The sequence below is a fragment of the Penicillium hordei genome, assembly GCF_028827395.1.
Source record: "Penicillium hordei strain IBT 12815 chromosome Unknown utg000002l_segment0_segment0, whole genome shotgun sequence".
Classification (NCBI taxonomy): domain Eukaryota; kingdom Fungi; phylum Ascomycota; class Eurotiomycetes; order Eurotiales; family Aspergillaceae; genus Penicillium; species Penicillium hordei.
The window spans coordinates 4,912,267-4,932,601 of record NW_026623143.1 but is presented as its reverse complement, the minus strand read 5'-3'; the positions used below and the strand labels follow the sequence as shown (position 1 = coordinate 4,932,601).

General features: G+C 49.6%; 10 protein-coding genes across 10 annotated transcripts; 7 read left to right on the top strand and 3 right to left on the bottom strand.

Annotated features, from left to right (window-relative positions):
• Positions 1-138: 138 nt before the first annotated feature.
• N7537_005190 (MOSC domain protein) lies at positions 139-1,425 on the top strand (the record flags this gene model as incomplete). Its single annotated transcript, XM_056896247.1, has 1 exon — positions 139-1,425. One exon carries the CDS (start codon positions 139-141, stop codon positions 1,423-1,425), a length of 1,287 nt encoding a protein of 428 aa, XP_056755995.1.
• A 656-nt stretch (positions 1,426-2,081) lies between these two features.
• On the top strand, positions 2,082-2,501 carry N7537_005189 (uncharacterized protein; the record flags this gene model as incomplete). Its single annotated transcript, XM_056896246.1, has 1 exon — positions 2,082-2,501. The coding sequence occupies one exon, from the start codon at positions 2,082-2,084 to the stop codon at positions 2,499-2,501; it is 420 nt and encodes a 139-aa protein (XP_056755994.1).
• A 1,819-nt stretch (positions 2,502-4,320) lies between these two features.
• N7537_005188 (uncharacterized protein) lies at positions 4,321-4,875 on the top strand (the record flags this gene model as incomplete). The annotated part of the gene is made up of 1 exon (XM_056896245.1): positions 4,321-4,875. One exon carries the CDS (start codon positions 4,321-4,323, stop codon positions 4,873-4,875), a length of 555 nt encoding a protein of 184 aa, XP_056755993.1.
• A 379-nt stretch (positions 4,876-5,254) lies between these two features.
• On the bottom strand, positions 5,255-7,159 carry N7537_005187 (nucleobase:cation symporter-2 family protein; the record flags this gene model as incomplete). Its single annotated transcript, XM_056896244.1, has 4 exons — positions 5,255-6,549; positions 6,619-6,798; positions 6,852-7,018; positions 7,068-7,159. 4 exons carry the CDS (start codon positions 7,157-7,159, stop codon positions 5,255-5,257), a joined length of 1,734 nt encoding a protein of 577 aa, XP_056755992.1.
• Positions 7,160-8,927: 1,768 nt separating this feature from the next.
• Positions 8,928-9,113, top strand: N7537_005186 (uncharacterized protein; the record flags this gene model as incomplete). Its single annotated transcript, XM_056896243.1, has 1 exon — positions 8,928-9,113. The coding sequence occupies one exon, from the start codon at positions 8,928-8,930 to the stop codon at positions 9,111-9,113; it is 186 nt and encodes a 61-aa protein (XP_056755991.1).
• A 1,391-nt stretch (positions 9,114-10,504) lies between these two features.
• On the top strand, positions 10,505-11,931 carry N7537_005185 (stearoyl-CoA 9-desaturase sdeA; the record flags this gene model as incomplete). The annotated part of the gene is made up of 2 exons (XM_056896242.1): positions 10,505-10,742; positions 10,802-11,931. The coding sequence occupies 2 exons, from the start codon at positions 10,505-10,507 to the stop codon at positions 11,929-11,931; spliced, it is 1,368 nt and encodes a 455-aa protein (XP_056755990.1).
• A 327-nt stretch (positions 11,932-12,258) lies between these two features.
• N7537_005184 (M3 family metallopeptidase) lies at positions 12,259-15,035 on the top strand (the record flags this gene model as incomplete). The annotated part of the gene is made up of 3 exons (XM_056896241.1): positions 12,259-12,287; positions 12,640-14,775; positions 14,843-15,035. 3 exons carry the CDS (start codon positions 12,259-12,261, stop codon positions 15,033-15,035), a joined length of 2,358 nt encoding a protein of 785 aa, XP_056755989.1.
• A 524-nt stretch (positions 15,036-15,559) lies between these two features.
• N7537_005183 (uncharacterized protein) lies at positions 15,560-16,096 on the top strand (the record flags this gene model as incomplete). Its single annotated transcript, XM_056896240.1, has 1 exon — positions 15,560-16,096. One exon carries the CDS (start codon positions 15,560-15,562, stop codon positions 16,094-16,096), a length of 537 nt encoding a protein of 178 aa, XP_056755988.1.
• A 180-nt stretch (positions 16,097-16,276) lies between these two features.
• On the bottom strand, positions 16,277-16,933 carry N7537_005182 (uncharacterized protein; the record flags this gene model as incomplete). The annotated part of the gene is made up of 4 exons (XM_056896239.1): positions 16,277-16,305; positions 16,365-16,457; positions 16,524-16,664; positions 16,759-16,933. The coding sequence occupies 4 exons, from the start codon at positions 16,931-16,933 to the stop codon at positions 16,277-16,279; spliced, it is 438 nt and encodes a 145-aa protein (XP_056755987.1).
• Positions 16,934-17,352: 419 nt separating this feature from the next.
• Positions 17,353-19,680, bottom strand: N7537_005181 (putative C2H2 finger domain protein; the record flags this gene model as incomplete). The annotated part of the gene is made up of 1 exon (XM_056896238.1): positions 17,353-19,680. The coding sequence occupies one exon, from the start codon at positions 19,678-19,680 to the stop codon at positions 17,353-17,355; it is 2,328 nt and encodes a 775-aa protein (XP_056755986.1).
• Between the last annotated feature and the right edge of the window lie 655 nt (positions 19,681-20,335).

The following is a 20,335-nucleotide window of genomic DNA, read 5'->3' as shown; positions in this document are numbered from 1 at the left end:
TCATCCTAAAAATGACACATAAAATGCCATCATAAAGCACCTGACAGGGCAGTGGGATGTTGACGGGTCGGATATCCGGGAGTGAGATTTTTTCCCCCTTGATCTCGATCTTGATCTCGAGTCGTGCATCATACACCAATGTCCAATGTCGATACCTCCTTCGGGGGAGGTGTACTCCCGAATTCGATCATCCTATTCTTTCTGTCTGTGCTTATTCTTGTTCTCAAAACATTGAAGACCTTAAAAACACCAATCAATCCCAAAGGGTGTCGCCGCCTAGGACTGCGGCCAGGCCAAAGCAACCTGGACGATGAATTCGACTCAAAGTACACCCAGGGTCAACCCAGCGATCAAGATGATCATGGCCGTCCGGCCTGGCGCGTAAAGGCACTGTTCAGCTACCCGCTCAAATCCTGCGGTGCGGTCGAGCTGCAAGTCTCGAACGTCGTACAAACCGGGCTTGAATTTGATAGACAATTCGTCTTTGCAGAGTACAACAATGATGAATGGAACATTCGCACCCTGCGTAACGCAGGTTTCAACCGCCTAGCCTTGATCCACCCCGAAATCTGGGTTCCTGATCCGTCTGCCCCAGATTATGATGCAGACCTGCCGGAAGTCAAGTCGCAGGGTGTGCTGCTGATATCATATCCACGAATGCCGCCAGCAGGATGGAAGGGCCTACCCATCAAGGTGGGCATAGCGCTCAAGTTTCTCAAAAGCCAAGAGACGTTCCAGGTCCCGCTGCTTCCACCAGCGGACTCCGAGTTCCCACTGGTCCCAGTCAAGATCTGGAAAGACAATCCTCTAGCCCATGACTACGGCAAACTGCTCCCAGCATCGTTACACGCATATCTAGGGTCGGACCCCTCAAAAAACACCCTGACCCTCTTCCGCGCCAGTGCACCCCATTCACGGCAGATCTTCCGTAACGCACCGCGCCAAGCAGACCTAGGTTTCCAGCCGAACACAGCCTTCGCAGACGCGTATCCAATCCACTTGCTCAACATCTCCAGTCACCGGGACGTAGCAGCACGCTGCTCCTACGCAATCCCACGATTGAGCATCCGCCGCTTCCGTGCGAATATCATCGTTCAAGGCCCATCTGCTTTTGAGGAAGACTACTGGAAGCGGCTTGCTATTGGCGGCACGGAGATTCATGCTTCTTGTCGTACTGTTCGGTGCCGACTTCCTAATGTTGATCCTCTTTCTGGGGATAGACATAAGGCTGAGCCGGATCGGACGCTGAAATCATATCGGCGGATTGATGATGGGGATCGGACTAATGCATGTTTGGGGATGCAGCTTGTTCCTGCGAAGGAGGAGTTTTTGTTGAGGGTTGGGGATTCTGTTGAGGTGCTCGAGACCGGAGAGCACCAGTATATGAAGATGTTGGCACCTGGGGAGAAGGTTGAGGGGGTGTAGACAAGTTTCAGAAATGAAGTGTGTATCATTCGATACTATATATTGTCAAAGTTGTATTCTAGATCAATTGGTTAAAAAAGATATTTTAGTTAGTCATGGAGTTCTCTATACTTCAGGTATCCACTGCCTTAACAGTTCTACCCGTTGCTTGTTTACCAATAGTAAAAAGCACTGATCAGAGATGTCAAGGCTTTCTTGCAGACCGACTCTGTCAAGCATGAGTCTCCGCCGAGCTGTATCACAAAGCTGTACCACCAAAAGTCCTCCTGCGTGAACCCTAATGCAGTAGTGAAGTGCCAATATCCAGGGTATCAGCCTAGGCACCGAAGACGCTTATTCTGCCACATTGCCCGGTAATGTTTGTCTGTGTGCTAAGCATCGATCCCTCGGTTTCGGATCGTGCGACTTGGAACCTGCCGTTATTGCTGGTCAGCACCACCCTCAAGCTGTCGATTCTAGAAATCCTACCCAGACTGGAGATCTTCCAATCACTGCAACAATCGATCTCGCAATCCTCGACGATCGCGCCTTTCTAGGTGGTGAGCAGACCTAAACAACGGAAAATACCACCGGCATCGCAACATGTCCGGACAGATGTCTCTTGGAGTACTCCCACTCTCTGAATCAAGATCCACCTCTTCGATTCAGACAACACAATGCAAAGGGAACGGCGGTTCCTGGTCGCCAGTCCAGCTGCATGTGAATCAAAGGAAGGGAACAACTATGTAATTTGCAGAATTTGGGAAGAAGCGATCTCAAAAGAGTGGCCTGCAGTGGTCATACACGAATTCATCGATTCTCCTGAGTCAGGCATAGAGGCCAATCCCATAGTGATTAGAGATGATCCTACTCCTTTGGACTCGGCATCTAACCATATCGTGATTCACGTTGACGAGGACTGTGGCTATGATGAGACGGAGCAGCCTGGTTCTATTGCCGACACGAAGATCATGGCTACACCAGAGTTCTGGGAGAATTTAATCTATAGAAGCTTTCTTGTGCCAGAAGACGAGGGTGCAACCGTTGACTTGACGTCTATCCTTACGCTGACCAGATTGCAGCCCGCGAGGACCTAGAAGAGTCTCAAATCTTCAGGCAATCATCCACAAACCGCCTTCACTTAGATGACAATGCATTGATAGTGACCAAGAGTACTTTCCATATGGAGGACTGCCCTGTCTACGAAGATTTAAATGTGATCTAAACCCGTTTCCCTTATTTTCGTTCAGGAGACCTGCACAGACCCGATTTCATACATTGGCTCCAGGATTTGCGCGGTGTAAAGTTAAGGTGGTGGGTGGTTGAGAGGGACGGTAGTCGTTGTTTGCCATGGCCTAAGTCAGCTGGTATTCTTTATTAGTAAGAAAATGGCTATTAGTATAAGCGAAAAGCTCCTCCTGTGTAATGGATGCACCTATTTGTACAATTAGAAACTGAAAGTAGCTGCCTTGGCACTAAACCCCTTTCCCTTCTTACCTCGATATATTACCGATAAAGACGATCTAGGTCTGCTATATCGAGGTATAGTAAAATTTCTAAGCGCTCTTAGCATTTTGAGAGTAAGTGTTTAATATACGTAAAAGAAAGAGGTGATAGAAGGAATGCCGGTAGGGAACTTATAAGACACTTCGGGCTATATAGTAGATAATAGTAGTCTTAGCGTCTACCACGAGGGTCTACCATAGGTCCACGCCTATACCTCTAAGTCATATAGTAGCTATATATAAAAATTGGGTTAGCTAGACCTGCTATCTCAACGGTGACTAAAAGCTAGTTATTTTCCGTGGTTGCTAATAGTGTGAAACTAAAGCGCTTGCTATTTTAAAACAATATTTCTAATAAAAGGAAAGAGATCTTTTGTTACGTACCTATAATTCTAGAACCTTAGAACTTTGGACTTTCAAATTTTTTCTGTTGAGAATTGTCATGAATTCATGTAGTTGCAGAAATTACTCACTCTAAGTATAAGGGATATTTTGTCCCAACCCTAATATGGCGTCTCTCTCTTGGCTATCCTTGATTTTTGCGATTCTAGCAATAGCGTGTCTAGTAGAAGAGGATTTAATAGGAGGCTGTCTCTATGGCCATCTGTCGATGTACGAAAACAAAAGCCGCCTCGGAATTGTCTGCTGATCAATGACCCGCCGTATGAACCAGTTCGTCATTAATTCTACTCAAGGCCATCAGGCTCATAATCTCTGGTCGCATACAACATCAAGAGAATGCACTAAATTATCTAGAACGGGCTTAACATATGAAAATTTTTAATCTATATTATATGTCATATCGATACCAGGCAGCGCGTTGTTAGGTCCATGGTATGTGAAGAGTATATGTGTTTTGATTGGCCTTATGCCCTTTTTTTCCGTCTAGGTTGCTTAAGTGCACGACGACTACAACCCGGATCGCATGTAAGATATCTACAAAGACGGTCAAGCATATCGATAAGCGCCGGTAATACTATCGACATAACGTATTTCACATACGAGCCGGCCACACAAGCGAGCCGGCCACCCCACCCAACCTATTGAATTTAAATGCGTTTATTTCAACCATAATACCATAAAATTAAATATACTAAAATCATCTATCTAGCTAGACATCTATTGAATTTATGCCCGGTTTCTCTATACCCAACTATACCTTTAAACCCTAGTTTATAGTGGAATTAAGAGGACTTTGAGGGCTCTTTGATCTTATATAAAGTAATACTTTAATCAATAATACTTACTTTTATAACTAGATATAGTTCGATAGGGTTTTAGGGTCCTAATTACTAGGTATTGGTGGGCTTGGCACGGTTATTCCAAGCTTTGTTGTGAATCCTTAGTTGCCCGCTCCAACTCATCCCTCATATCCATTTACTTCATTGATTCTAAAATCCATTTTGTCCAAATGTCCGAGCCGACCTCTCGTACCGAAGCAAGAAAGAAGGCCACAGACATCAAAAAGAAACAATCCGAGAGCCTTGCAGGACTCCCCCCAAATACCCTCCACATCAGCCTCTATATCCGCTCGGACCCACCCCTCCCAAACGACTTTCACTGGGCCTTCTACCTCCACAAAGGAACTAGCTCCACACCCGGGGGGACCAAATACCATGCACGAGGCATCGGCGGTGGGTGGATTGCCGGACACGAGACTACAACGGGGATATTCACAGAGAATTTCTTATGCGTGATGATCCAAATTGCAACGATTCCTCCATCGGCGCACGACCGTGTGGATGAGATCATGAGGAGCTATGATGAGTCTCTTAACTCGATCCCGGGGATCACGTGTCGTGTGTGGATGCTCACGGTGTTGCGGACACTTGTTGATGGAGGGTTTGTGCGCTGTGATATTGGGGAGTTGGAGAAGGATTGTTCTGAGTTAGGAAATGAGCATAGCACAACGGCTAGTGCTAATGAGCAGCCTCGTCCGGTCGTCAAGTCCCGGATTTCCTTTTGACATGCCAATGGATCTGAGTCGGGGTTACTGTGGTACTTGTGTCTTTGGGGTTGGATATCGGATACACTCAAAGCACTCGGTATCATGGGTGATGCTGTTAGGACAGTCCAGGAGTTCGATACAAGTTAAAAGCATCCGGTAGAGGAGTCTAGCAATCAAAAAATAACCCGATTTGAAAAGGAAATATAGCTTTTCACTGCTGTTATTTGGTGGGATCCACCAAGAGGTTGCTAGGCCTCATGTATAGAGTGCAAGGGGAAAAATTGCATGGGAATATCAACATAAAATTGCAATATAGGTATTAAAAACAACGCTAAAAAGGGTAAAGCTAGCCCCGCACAAACTCCATATATAACAGAACTATACAAGGCCACCAAGATCAAGAACTCTTAATAGCCGGCGACGACTGCTCAGGAACGTTGATTTGTGCACGGCCATCATCAGAGTCGGTTGACTCAAAGATGGGAGGAACATCATCAGGCTCGTCGGGAATGAAAAGGTTAAGGAAGATGCCGAGAAGCGCACAGATAGCGAATCCATTCTCCATGACCAGATCGACAGCATTGATCAAGCCTGCTAGGGCATGGTTGTCACCCGAGTAGGTGAAGAAGTAGGTGAACCATTCCGGCAGGAGTGTAACACCCATTCCAATCGAGAAGCTAGCCGTAAGAATGAAGCGGTTGCGACGAGTGGGATCGACAGACCCAATGATGCGCAGACCACTGACTGCCACGGAGCTGAAGAGGAAGGCAGTCATACCACCAAGGACGGAGCTGGGGATTGCAACTAGCGCAGCGGCGAACTTGGAAAAAATTCCCATGATAACCAGGAAGAAGCAACAGCAGTAGCCAGCGGTGCGGTTAGCGCATTTCGTCAGCGCAATCACACCGTTGTTCTGCGCAAAGACGGACATAGGGCTAATGGTCATCAAACCGGCCAAGAGACAGGTGATGCCGTTACCCAAGACGCCGCCTTGGATTCGGGAATCGAAAGTATCACCCTCGACCTGAAGTCGGGAGACGTCACACGTCGCCGTGATATCACCAATAGACTCCATCATGATAACTATGTATAACGCGAGCAACGGCAGGATGAGCGGGGGGTACACGGACAGCGGGAAAGTGTGGACCCAAGCGAAAGAAGCCACTGGCGCAGCAGCGATACCGGAAGAGTCGAAGTAGTTGCACGCGGCAGCGACAATTGAGCCAACCAACAAGCCAACGATGACGGAGCAACTCTTCAGGATAGGAGGACCCCATCGCTCGCAGATGATAATCGTCACGAAGACCAGGAATCCCAGGCCAATGAATTCGGGGCTTCCCCAGGGTAGAGGATGCGGGGCACTGGCGCTGGGGCACATTGCGCGGGCAGAAGGGTCAGCACCACAGGATGAGCCACCGGCCCAATCCTGCATAGCGGACTTGATGAGCGAAGCACCGATCAGAAGAACAGTTGGGCCAGTGACGAGCGGGGGGAAGACGCGGGCGAGAATCTTGCTGCTCATGAAGGACATGCCAATTTCGAGGAGGGAGCAGAGACACGAGGTGCCCAGGAGTGCGCCGTAGCCTTTTGGACAAGGGAGCTGAGTTCCATCTTCGAGAGAGGGACAGTATCCCGATTTATACATTTGAGCGAATGCACCTTGAGCGACGGTGATTGTTGAGAAGGATGTGCCTGTTTGAACCAATTAGCATCAGAAGTGGGGAGGTTCTGAATAATATATGTAGAGGGGGAAGCTCTTACCAACGACTGATAGTAGTCCCGTTCCGATGTAATATTTTGTTCCCTTGATATGGAACCGGAACATTTGAACTGCACTCAACAGGCCCGAGACGATCAACGAAGTCGAAACTAGATACTGGTAAAGCTCATCACCGAAGTGGGCACCGCCTGAGCCGCCGAGCAAAATGGGTGGTGAAATCACTGAGTCTCTTTAGAAATTGTCTGTATATTCTGTATGTATCTCTGGTACTCACCACCAGCCAGCATTGCAAGCGCATGCTGCAACCCCAGAATCAATGCGAGAACGACTGGCACGCGATCATCAAGACCGAAGAACGGGGCAGATTTGCGAGCTCGCTTTGTGAAAGGTAGTCGTGGGATAAATAGGTATGCATAGTCGTAGTCGCCTAGTAGGCCCTCTCTGTTCATTGTAAGTCAATGACCTCTCCACAAAGCATTTGAGGTCATACCGTGTAGTGAAAGTCTTAACAGCATATCGGACTTTGTCACTAATTGTCCGCTTGGGAGTATGATCGGGGCCAATCTGATCTGGACCATCCATATTAAATGTCCAATATAATGAATATAGATATTGAACTATCAGGGACAGACGTCGGGTTTATATTTAAAGATTTCAAAAAAAGAAAAAGAAAAACACCCCGAAGTTCGGTAACTCTAAAATTGAAGCCCCAGACAGATTCGGGGAGATGACTAAAAAGACAAACGAATCCACTTGTGGGCACTCTGGGCAGTCTGTTATCGGACAAATAGGCAATTAGAGAAATCAAAGGGCAAAAAGGGCAATTAGCAAGAGCATCGCATAACCTGTTGGCCGCTTGTCTATATCTGGTTAGTTCCCCCGCCTTATCTAGACCGGGTAGAAGGCTCGGCCAATTATGGAGGAGGATCGATCTATCCAAGTGGAGAAAGATAAGGATACAGAACCCGAGTTCCCCCATATTATGTCCACGGGTGTTTCGAGACTGTCAGAGCTGTGTATCCCATTTGGATTTATATGGATTTATATGGATAGCGGAGCTAATGCAAGACACCTCATTGGTAAAGCATTATACCGGCAGTCTCCTATGTACCAAATGCATATATTACGCCTCCACAACCCGGAAACGATCGAACGACTCTGCTATCTTGGGCTTTATCCGAGATCTGACAGTCGGAGGGTGCCGTGAACAGTATGGGAGGTGGAACACTCCGACCTCATATGAGATTCACGCCCTTATCAATCTGCCATTAGGTCATTAGATACTGTGATATTCGATACTTTGTGGCGATCACATAGGATCAGACATTGCGATTGTCTCTGACGCTTGACTTGTTCCTGTAGTCATACCTACATGGAGGTAATGGTTAGGCACGTACTTAGTAACGTCGGTATACTTTAGAGGCTCGGAAATCCCCCGTTGTGCTAGAAACCTTAGAAGGTATATCCCCACTAACATCCAAGTTGGCTTCATATGCGACTCTATTTTCTTGTCTTTTACCAACGTTAAACCCGACAAATGCCTATGACATCTTACCATCATTTCTGATTTCTTGGTTCATGACTTCCTTCAAATTTGCTTTTCACTGTGATATTCATTCTTATTTCACTTCTAGGGTACGCGTTGTTGCATCATCATCTGCTTGGTATGGAGAGGATTATTGATAATAGCCAACACATGACGGGTCTCCTGTACGAATGGAGAAATCAAAGGTTAGAACAGTGCTTTGAACTGCTTTTTACTTCTACCCTCTTTCGGCTAGATATAGGTAATTATACTATTTCTAATCTTAACTTATTATTATCAACTAGTTACTACCTACACTACTACATGTGTTGCATGTAGTCTTCTACTGGAGTCACCTACAGCAAGGTTTTATCTAGTTTAAGCAAAAGTTTAACGACGGCTGCACGAGTCGAATGCACCCGCGAACGGAATTGATAAAGGAAGGTCTTGATCTAGGGTGTCAAGAAAGTTCTAATCAGTCACCTTAGGCTACTCGGTCAAATCGCCGTAATTGATGTCTTTGGTCTCCAGATTGTGCACTATGAGTAAAGGCTTAAGAAATATATCTTTTGTGTGTAAAACCCCTAATCATATATAGTAAAGGCATCTAGTATACATATGTATATGTAGCTTATGCAGGTGGGCGAGTCTACATGGAGCGGCTGGAATTGAGGGGTTTAGCAACACCCATCGGAGGCCCAGGAAAAAGAAGGATATTTATTCGATCGAGCAACGACTGGATGGGTATCAATCTCAGATTTCTAGACCGTGACGGCTTCAGTCTCACGACAGAACAAGCTTCTGAAGCGCTTGGCTTTTACATCCATGTACAGCCGCGAGGACAACATTGAAAATGCCGAAAGTGGGACTTTCGCATGGATGGTCGACGAAGGATATCAATCGGCAGATGATCAGAGCGGCTCTTCTATCGAGTCTGAAGAAAAGCATGATGGGAAGACGGTAACGAGGGAGAATCATGAGCAAGAGCAGGAGAAGCAGGAAGCCCTGTAAATATATACTCGAGAGAAGTTTCTCACCTGGCTCAACTCTGGTCACGTCTTCCACATATCGGGTAAGGCAGAATCTGGGAATCCACTTTGATGAAGTTTCTTGCTAGATCTTCTCGGGCCAAGAAAGGATTAGATGAGTTCGCAGAGCCCAAAGGTCACATTTGGGGGCGCAATTTACAACGCGTCGGTCGCCAATGGTTCACATGAACAGGTTCAAACCATTCCCCCGATTTGATGAGGCACTAAAGACAAGAACTCGATTTCGGGTCCAAACTTACTCCTTGTTGCTACTCGAGTCAAAAGCTTCAAGTTTGTACAGCAGCTTTTACATGAGGGACGGACCCCCGGAGAGATGGTGCCCATGGAGCCGATACACCCCCTTGACAGAACTGACACCGAGAATTCCCCAACAATACCAGCCCCGAAAGCTATGGTTTCTGTGTGGCTGATCTTCTTGTATGGCTTGGTCGAGGGCTATTTATTAGCCGGTTCCACCGACAACTTAGATTATCAATGTCTTGAGGAGTTCTTGAATCAGGACGTTGATCACCTCCTCCGAGCGGTCGGACGCGCCCTTCGCTTTCCGAACCATCTAAATCATAACTGGATTTTTAAATCGCCTATAAGATCAAAGCTGCCAGAAATGGAGACTATAGTTCATTTGTACAGAAACTGTACAGAAACTGTATAGAGAGATAGAAGACCGTCTGATTTACAAATCGATAAGCTTCGGTCAAGTACGTACATCTTTCACCCATTCCGGTGTATATCATACTACATCTGTATGGACGGGGAAGGGGTCCCGGCCGGGAGGCTCGGAGAAACCATGTTCAGAAATGTAACCTGTACGGAGTAAGGAACGCTGATCTCCTTTTGAAACATGATTGGGCCTCACAGATTTATCCCTACAAATCCCGAGGTTCAGAATATAACCCTTGGGACTAACATCCACTTCGTGGAACCCGGCCAGCCCTAGATGGCTCCAGGGTCTGCTGGGAAAGATGCTGACGTAAACATATTTGCCATCGCTCGCTGATTCGCTGATTGGCTGCTGACTGCCTGAGGCACCAAAGCGTTGGGGCTGGCTGGACCCAACATTCGCCGGAAAGCGATGAGGCACGCCACTCCGATCAAAGGGAAGAAGCGCAAAAGTCTACCGGCGCAAGCTTATAAGGCAATTATTTTCTTCTTCTGTCTCTTTTTTTGCCTCGGGATCTTGTGACGCTCAATATTTACTTTCGTTTAATTCGTCTTTTGGCCCATCTTCCCCATATACGTTGGCGATCAGTGCCCCGGCCGTGTCCCGGCTCCCCAACGTTGGTCCCAAGTGGGCCCAAGTATAAAAAAACCCTTTGGTCCTAGATTGAACTTCCAACCTTCAACACACCCATCATGTCGTCCAAGCCGGATGCTTCACGCCCTCGGGCGGCTGACACCAAGAAGGTGCACATTGCCGATACTCAAATGACTCGCCAGAACTGGTACAGACACGTCAACTGGCTCAACGTCACTTTCATCATCGGTGTTCCCCTCGCGGGTTGTATCCAGGCTTTCTGGGTACCTCTGCAGCTGAAGACCGCCATCTGGGCAGTCATCTACTACTTCTTCACTGGACTTGGAATCACAGCTGGTAAGTAATTCAGAATTGAGAACTGAACACCGAAGAACACGAGCTGACTCCATTTTCAGGATACCATCGCCTCTGGGCCCACTGTTCTTATTCCGCCACTTTGCCTCTGCGTATCTGGCTCGCTCTGGTCGGCGGCGGTGCTGTCGAGGGCTCTATCCGCTGGTGGGCTCGCGACCACCGTGCGCACCACCGTTACACCGATACCGACAAGGACCCTTACTCCGTTCGTAAGGGTTTGCTGTACTCACACCTGGGATGGATGGTTATGAAGCAGAACCCCAAGCGAATTGGTCGCACTGACATCACTGATCTGAACGAAGACCCCGTTGTTGTCTGGCAGCACCGTAACTACATCAAGGTCGTGCTCACTATGGGCCTCATTGTCCCCATGTTGGTTTCTGGTCTCGGCTGGGGTGACTGGTACGGCGGATTTGTGTACGCCGGTATTCTGCGCATCTTCTTCGTGCAACAGGCTACCTTCTGCGTCAACTCGCTGGCCCACTGGCTCGGCGATCAGCCCTTCGACGACCGCAACTCTCCCCGTGATCACATCATCACCGCCCTAGTCACTCTCGGTGAGGGCTACCACAACTTCCACCACGAGTTCCCCTCCGACTACCGTAACGCCATTGAATGGCACCAGTACGACCCCACCAAGTGGACCATCTGGACCTGCAAGCAGCTCGGCCTCGCCTACGACTTGAAGCAGTTCCGCTCCAACGAGATCGAGAAGGGCCGCGTCCAGCAGCTGCAGAAGAAGATCGACCAGAAGCGCGCCAAGCTCGACTGGGGTACTCCTCTCGACCAGCTTCCCGTTATGGAGTGGGATGACTATGTCGAGCAGACTAAGAACGGCCGTGGCCTGATCTCCATTGCCGGTGTTGTTCACGACGTGACCGATTTCATCAAGGACCACCCCGGTGGCAAGGCGATGATCAAGTCTGGCCTTGGCAAGGACGCGACGGCCATGTTCAACGGTGGTGTTTACTACCACTCTAACGGTGCTCACAACTTGCTTTCCACCATGCGTGTCGGAGTCATCCGCGGCGGTGGCGAGGTTGAGATCTGGAAGCGTGCTCAGAAGGAGAACTCCGAGTATGTGCGTGATGAGACAGGCCAGCGGATTATCCGGGCCGGTCAGCAGGTCACGAAGATGCCCGAGCCGATCCCCACTGCAGATGCAGCTTAAACTGAACTTGATGACCTGTTCTTATGCATTTGTGGCTTGCTCGGAGTCGGCGTTGTTTTTTTCCCTATCTGTTTCCCGTTTGATCAAAAGCGAGCTGTGACACACTTAGATAATCATGAATTAGAAACGAATTTTCATCCTTCACTGAATATATTTATTTGGACTTGGAATCTTCCTAGATTGTTAGATGCTGTAGACTTGAGGTTGGGAGCTGTAAGTTCGAGAACTGAAAAAAATACTGAACAAAGTGCGGGGCGCTTGGTCCCTCTTCACATGCCAATCCTTCGTACACGGAGTACGGAGTTTTTCGGACGGACACCTATCAACATGCCTGTTGTTAGACGCCTGATCTACTAGTCTACTACTATGTAGTTAGTCTGCATTGTCTTGAAACTTGGCACAATTACCAAGCAATCCTCTGCTCCGGGGCTCTAAATGTAGGTAAAGGATATGGCAGGATATGGTTCCTATCAACGTTTTACTTGTTATGGCCTGCTGTTAGAAAGGACGTATCAGGCATTCATAAGAGACCATCTAGCTCTGCAAGAAACTGTGTTAACCATCTATAGAATCCCAGTAATTAGATATGAAGTACTCCATATATGTAAAGACGTTGCAGAAAACAAACGCCAAGAAAGTATAGATATCGGTCCCCGCGATCATCAGCTCATCAGCTTCAGATCACCTGACAAGTTCCATATCCCCAAGTGTCCCCTCCCACTTTACACCGCATCCAAGCCCGCCCATTATTGCTTTCACCGCTCGTTTCCATCTCCTTATTCTCCTCTTAGCCATCATCGTGGCGCCCTTCCTCCGTCTCCCCGCCCGCCTCTCATCTGTGCTGGGCCACTTACGTACCAACGTACCAATACGACTATTGACGACCTCCAGCATGGCCCCCGCCCACCTCCGAACGCCACCCCAGGCCCCGCCTATCTTTACCGCAACCCCGCAGTCACTGGTAGCTGATGCCGAGCGCTTGATCAAGAGCTCGCGTGCCATCCAGGACAAGGTGGTGGCGGAGATCAAGCCCGAAGCTGCAACCTTTGCCAACGTTATTCGCCCCCTTGCCCAAGATGACAACCAGATGGGACTAGAGTCACACATCCTGGGCTTCTACCAAGCTGTGTCAACTGACTCGAAGCTGCGGGATGCCTCTTCCAAGGCTGAAGAGCTGATGGATGAGTTCTTTATTGAGGCGGTCATGCGTGAGGATGTCTTCGGTCTGGTTGACGCCGTACTGCACCGCAACGAGACTCTCGATCCGGAGTCACGCCGTCTGCTGGAGAAGGAACACAAGGACTTCGTCCGCAATGGACTTGGTCTGCCCGCTGGCCCTCAGCGACTCCGCTTCAAGGAGATCAAGAAGCGGCTGAGTCAGCTGAGCATTGAATTCCAGAAGAACTTGAATGAGGAGAACGGCGGCATTTGGTTTACCCCCGAGCAGCTGGCTGGTGTGCCTAAGGACGTTCTAGACGGCCTCAAGAAGGGCGAGGGCGAGAACGCCGGCAAGCTCTGGCTGTCGTTCAAGTACCCTGACCTCTTCCCCACCATGAAATACGCCAGCGACCCCGAGACCCGCCGACAAGTCATGATTGCCAACGAGAATAAGTGCAACCAGAACGTGCCACTTTTCCGGGAATCCATTGTGCTCCGTGATGAGGCAGCCCGTCTGATCGGCTACCCCAACCACGCTGCCTTCCGTATCGAAGACAAGATGGCCAAGACCCCAGAGACCGTTAACAAGTTCTTGGGTGATCTTCGGGACAGACTGACCGCCGGCGGTAAGAAAGAGACACAGAAGTTGCTTGATCTGAAGAACGCCACAGACCCCAAGGCCGATGGCCGCTACTACCTGTGGGACCACCGGTTCTATGACCGTCTCATGCTCGAAAAGGACTACTCGCTAGATCAACAGCTTATTGCTGAGTGGTTCCCCTTACAGACAACCATTGATGGTATGCTGAAGATTTTCGAAGAGCTGTTCGGTCTGGAGTTTGTTGAGATCATTGGTGAGGATCGGGCAGCCATTGCCCCGACTGGGCAGGGCAATGACATCGTCTGGCATGAGGACGTCCAAGTGTTTAGTGTGTGGAACGATGAGGGTGAGGGTAGTGGGTTCGTTGGATACCTATACTTGGACCTGTTCCCTCGCGAGGGCAAGTATGGCCATGCAGCCAACTTCAACCTACAGCCAGGCTTCGTTGATAAGGATGGCAACCGCCGATTCCCTGCCACCGCCTTGGTGTGCAACTTCACCAAGCCCCAACCTAAGAAGCCCAGTCTGCTGAAGCACGACGAGGTCGTGACCCTCTTCCACGAACTAGGCCACGGCATCCACGACCTGGTGTCTCGAACCATCTATTCCCGCTTCCACGGTACCAGCACAGTGCGGGACTTTGTCGAGGCACCCAGCCAGATGTTGGAGAATTGGTGTTGGGAACCCTCACAGCTGCGCGCTCTCAGCCGACACTACTCAACCCTCTCCCCAGAGTACCTTGCTAGCTGGCAGGAGGCCCAGCAGAGCAAGACCACCAGCCAGCCGTCAGAGCGCATCCCCGACGATGTGATTGAGAACCTGATCCGCACCAAGCACGTCAACGACTCCCTGTTCAACCTGCGCCAACTGCACTTCGGCATCTTCGACATGACCGTGCACGAGCCCAAGACCCACGCCGACATTGAGGCTCTTCCTCTGTCTGCGACATACAACCGTCTCCGCCAGGAGATTACCCAGATGGACGGACCAGAAGTTCAGGGCGCTGGCAGCGAGTGGGGTCACGGCGAGGCAACCTTCGGACATTTGATCGGAGGTTACGATGCTGGATACTACGGATACCTGAGGTAAGTTTATAAGTTGATTCTGTGTCGTGGATTATATTGTTCATATACTCATGAAATTGTTCTACAGTTCCCAAGTCTACTCCACCGACATGTTCTACACCGTCTTCAAGAGCGATCCCATGAACAAGGCCGCTGGCCGTCGCTACCGCTACCAGGTTCTGGAGAAGGGTGGCAGCCAGGATGAGATGACGACTCTGACCGAATTCTTGGGTCGTGAGCCTCAGACCGATGCATTCTACAAGGACCTGGGACTGGCATAAAGTGGTGTGCAGCATTTACAGCTATCGGAGCTTATGACCGGCTTTATACTATATCTTTATTAAATTATATCAGAGTTATAAGAGTGCATATTTTGTTCTCATGAATGCTGATCAGCATGTTAATAACTCTAGCTTGAACTATGTAGCCAACAATCTTGGCCTCGGGAACCCGTAGATGGCTGATATACTGATAAGCACACCGCCTTGCCATTCTGCAATTATTCGCAACGCAACAGCTCTCTTTTTCCTCATTTTAGAACTTTGGCATACGAGACAGCACAGAGTCTCGGATTAAATCTATCCATCCAATCACCGGTAAGTGTCTACTGAGTAACCTCCAACAGAAAGATAATCCTGACCCAAAACCGCGCAAGAAACTGACCAAGTCCCCAGCTTTCAACTCGGATCACCGACATAATACTCGATATCTGCCTGTGCGCACCAGCTCTAGCTTCCCCACTCATATCAGCTCAAAAAAGCCAAATCAGCAATAAACTACGGCACAACGCTGCCAACCTCCTAAAATGACAGACCAACGCCTCCCAATTCAAACCCAACACTGCCGCTTCTGCAACCACCTCCTGCTAGCAACAACACGCAACATAAGCACACTCCCCCGGCGCAGCGGTGAAGGCAAAGACAAAGCGCTGATCCTACCACTCGAACGCAAGAATTCAACAGACGGGGAAGTGGAAGCCGATCTCGAAGAAGAAGCCAAGGCAACAGAGACGCCATCGCGCAAAGCTAGACATGTCTCTAACCACACGACGCTCCTCCTCGCCACTACGATCCCAGACCGACGGGCGACGGTGATCCGACGCGAAGACGGGATTGAGAAGAGGATTCTTTTGAGGTGTGGGCGGTGCAAGGTTGTTGTGGGGTATTATTTGGATCGGGTGCATTGGGCGTCTACTGGAGATCGGGGAGTGGGGACGCGAGATGGAGAAGAGGAGGAAGAGCGGCCACCGGCTGTTTATCTTCTTCCTGGGGCTGTTGTGGAGACGGAGAAGTTGGGGGGTGAGGGGGTTGGGGAGAGGGAGTGGAGGGAGTGGGCTATCTAAATGTACAATCTACAGACAGATGTAGATCTATATTTAGGTTCTACAGCAGGTGATACCCCGAAGCAGAATAATACAGTATATTTGAGAATAAAAACATACAAGACGAAGGTTCCAACGCGCCGAATTTCAATCCCTCAAGCCAAAGCCATTTCCATATCGAACGTTAATCATATCGGGGTATCAGTTGGCGAGGATAGTACGGACAAGATCTGGGAAGAGAGTTAGCAAATGCAATGAAATAGATAACCCACTCTAGGCTCAGACATACCCGTGTAGTTAATCTCTCCGGAGCTAGTGTCAACAGCCTTGAGCAGCTCATCGACTTCATCGTCAGACATCTTCTCGCCCAGATTCGTGAGAACTACAAGTGCCGAATGTTAGCAACGTCCCTTCCAAGCGCATCCAAATTGTCCGGGGCAAAACATACTGTAGCGCAGCTGCCCGACACCAATAAATCCAGTCATATCCTTATCAAAGACCTGGAATCCACGACAGTACTCCTCCGGCTCACCGGGCTCACGGAAACCACCGGGGCGGTTGAGGACTTTCAGGAAGGAGTCGAAGTCAACTAGACAGGGAGAGTTAGCCAAGGATTCTCCTATCATGGATGGTGAGATGCGATCGCGTCTCACCACTAACCAAGTCAAGGAATCAAAACATACAGTCGCCACCGACAGACTTCTCCAAATCACCAATCTCAGCCAGCGTAGGGTTCTGACCGCAAGCGCGAAGCAAGTCACCGAGGAGGTCACCAGCGACACGGCCGGTACCACGGCGATCGAAGAGCGAGAACGCTTCCTTGTAGTTTGTAGAGGCCTGGTCGTGTTGATTAGCCATGATGAAGATGTAGAGACAATGCTTTGATGACACGGTTGTAGATGAGGGGGGAGATCCGAGGGGATACGGGGGGGGGGGACGATTCCGCGGTTACATAGGCGGAAACCTTGGAAGGGGCGGACCGCTTGAATAGGAAGTCCATCAACAGTGAGGAATTTGGGAACTCACCATTTTGGTTGGATATTTAGAAATTGGAATATTGGAGATTGGAAACAAAAATGCGGATTAGGAGGTGAAAGTCGGGGGAGAACGTGGTGTGGGATCGACGGTGGTTGTTAGGGCAACGCTACATGGCGCTATTTGCAGGGGTTGTATACTTATAGTGCATACTTTAGAGTGCCAAATCATAAAATAATAAAATAATAAAATAATAGAAAAATAGAAACATAATCATTTGGTATATAAACACATCATACATGCTACGACTGTAGCTTTGCGATGCAGCTGTCCAGCAGCCGCGCAGCCTCTCCTAACAACTCCCACCGCGGTTTGGCAAAGGAGTCTCGGAGAATCATTAACAGGCCGAGACACCCATTGCGCCCGCTCATGACCTCCAATTCGTTGGGTTCCTGGATTTCGCCCATGCGATGCAAAAATGCCTGCATGTCGCGCTCCCGGTCGGCCACTGTCATGAGAATAGGGAGAGGTCGCAAGGGTCCATCCAGCGCAAACCCGTAGGTCCATACCACCAGCGCTGCGAAGTACATAACCCACGGCCGGTTTAACAGGTAGTCATCGCGTGCAGCATACTCCCCAGGCGGTGTAGCCGGGTCTAAGAAACAGGCAGCTAGGAACTTGAGAGCGTAGAATGTGGCATCCCGCGCTGAAGCTTTTGTTGCCCATTTCTCAGTCTTCTCTCGTGCGGCGCAGTAGTCACGCGCTGTGATAGACCGGCCCATTAACCGGCCAGCACCTGCAAAGATCTGTAGATCGGCTATATCGACATGGGAGCCCATGTGGGCCAGCCCATGCAGCACGTTGCGCGACTCGGATGTGGTCGATGGACCCAGAGCTTCGTCGAAGTCGCGGCGCCAGTTATCGAATGCTCGAAGAAGTGCTGTCCGCCACTTATCTCGCCCGCCGAGAGTCTGCCCCACACCGAGCGAGCTAATCTGCAGGTCTCGCTGATTTAGATGCCAGCAGACGCTCAGCAAGCCCGACACGATAATAATTCGCCCGAATGCGTTGGTCCGGACGGGCTGGCCGTTGAGTGTGCGCTTGAGGCCGTCGAGGAACATAACTGGCCGCACACCGTGCGACTGCAGACTAGATTGAACGCGAGCGACCTCGGCAGCGCTTGTTGCAGCCCATAGCGCCTCATCACAGGGCAATGGCAGCCGCAACTCATGGGCCACCATTTTTGCCGAGTGGCCGAACATAGTGGCATGCGTTGAGTCCAACACAAAGGCGGCGAATGCAACGCGCCGAGTCGCTTCAGCCTTGATCCAGGTTGCCCATGACTCGTCTTCCTCTTTGGCTTCCGGGGTAGCAAATGAAGAGTTAGCGATGAGCGAACTACCTCGTCGCATGAGCGTGAGTGTTGTGTCGTGGTGGATATGTGCGCGTTCATGTAATGCTCGCGTAGAAAAGAGCTTCTCGTAAACTTCAAGCAATAACAGAGATTGGAACACCCAAAGCTTAGCTGGCGGACGAAAGTCCGCATCCATGAAGATTTCCCAACGCAAATGCCAGGCAATGAAGTTAGCCAATTCAGCCGCTGCTTCGGTAGCAGCCTGGCCATGAATTTTATCCAAGGTTGCCGCGCCAATCGCTATAATCGCTAGTAGTAATAAATTTGGGATACGATCGGCGCTGAATGTCGGCTGATGCAATATTGGAAGTTGTGCATGGAAGTGGTACCAATAGGATCCAATGTACGTCTGCATCATGCGCAAGCTCAGGGCATGTCGGTCATTATTTAAATCCCCGTCCATCAGCGCATCTTTACGTTTAGTGCCCGCCGCATACGCCGCTTCATTGAATCTTGTCGACATCAGGTGCAGGAGCTCCTGGCGCTTTTCTTCCGAGATGACAGCCGGGGGTGCCCCCGAGTCCAGAATACTCGTCACGCTCATCGGATGCTGTGGAATCACCGAGCAGAAATTGTTGTCGCTATATGCCGGCTCGTTCATGTAGAACTGATTCTGAACAAGTGGTACCATTCCATAGCCCGACGGAGCCAGTGGCTCGCTGAATAGCCACGCTGCAAAATCGTCTGCCATGGCGAATGGTGATCGGTTATAGGTTTCCCCGCCAAAGATCGGGTAGGACATGGAGTCGAGATCGATGAGATTATCAGGCTGGCCCAGCACCGCCGGAAAATCCGCGTATTGGTCCACTGGTATCTCATTGCTATCCACACCGGTGGTGAGGGGGTATGTTGTCACCGAAGGTTTGCGCTCCTCCGAGCCAACAAAGTATTCGGACGCGGTGATAGCAGGCGAGGAAGGCGGGGAGGTTTTCGTGTCATTCTCGGTGAAATGATCTCGTTTCTGAAGCTGGGAACCGCTGGTGGTGTGACGTTCACGATGGCGCGTGCAGAGGTCCTGTCGCACGAAGGACCGGTAACAGTTGGGGAAGTCGCAGCGATAAATTTGTTTCGGGGTATGGTTGAGTGCATGTCGGCTCAGGTGTTCGGCGCGAGAATAGCTCTTCCCACAGCCTTCAAAGGTGCATTCAAACTTGCGATCGGAGAGAACTTTGCGACTACGTCGCCGTCTCTTGGTAGGTTGACCGTCGATCTCCATTTTTCATGCCATGGCACGATGATCACCTAGAGAGTGGATCGGGAAAGAATGTCTGAACACGAAACTAGGGTCCAATAGAGAGCAGAAATGAGTCAAAGAATGAAGCTCAAAGGGGACTTGGGGAGGGTTGTCCGGGGGAAGTGCGGAGATCTCGGTGGGGTTGTGGCGGAGATGACTTTATTGGTGAGTCTGTCCGCGTATATCCCAAAGGAGTATATTTATAGTAGAATATAGAGTATAGTATTGTAAGGGATATAATATAGTAACGGTGAGGATATAATTGTAATCTATTCTACTATATCCCTACGCGTATAACCAGATATATATCCCAATGGAATGTTGATGCTCAATAGATTCATTACTCGTAATCAAATGACCACACACAGAAAGTGCGCTGCATCTCAATGCAGAAATGAGTCGCGACTATTGAATACCTAGATACAGGTTGACCTCGTACAACACCTGAATGGTAGCAATGTCAAAGCCAGAGGTTCTGGTCAGGCCGGCGTACCAGCAGGTCATTAATCATCACACCGAGTTCATGCCATCCCATCATGTATCGTACCGCATGGCACGTCAATAGCAAGGAACTGACGCCTGATTTTGTGTAAATGCTTCCGGGGGTTTCTTTTTTTTAAGTGCTGATCAGCACCGA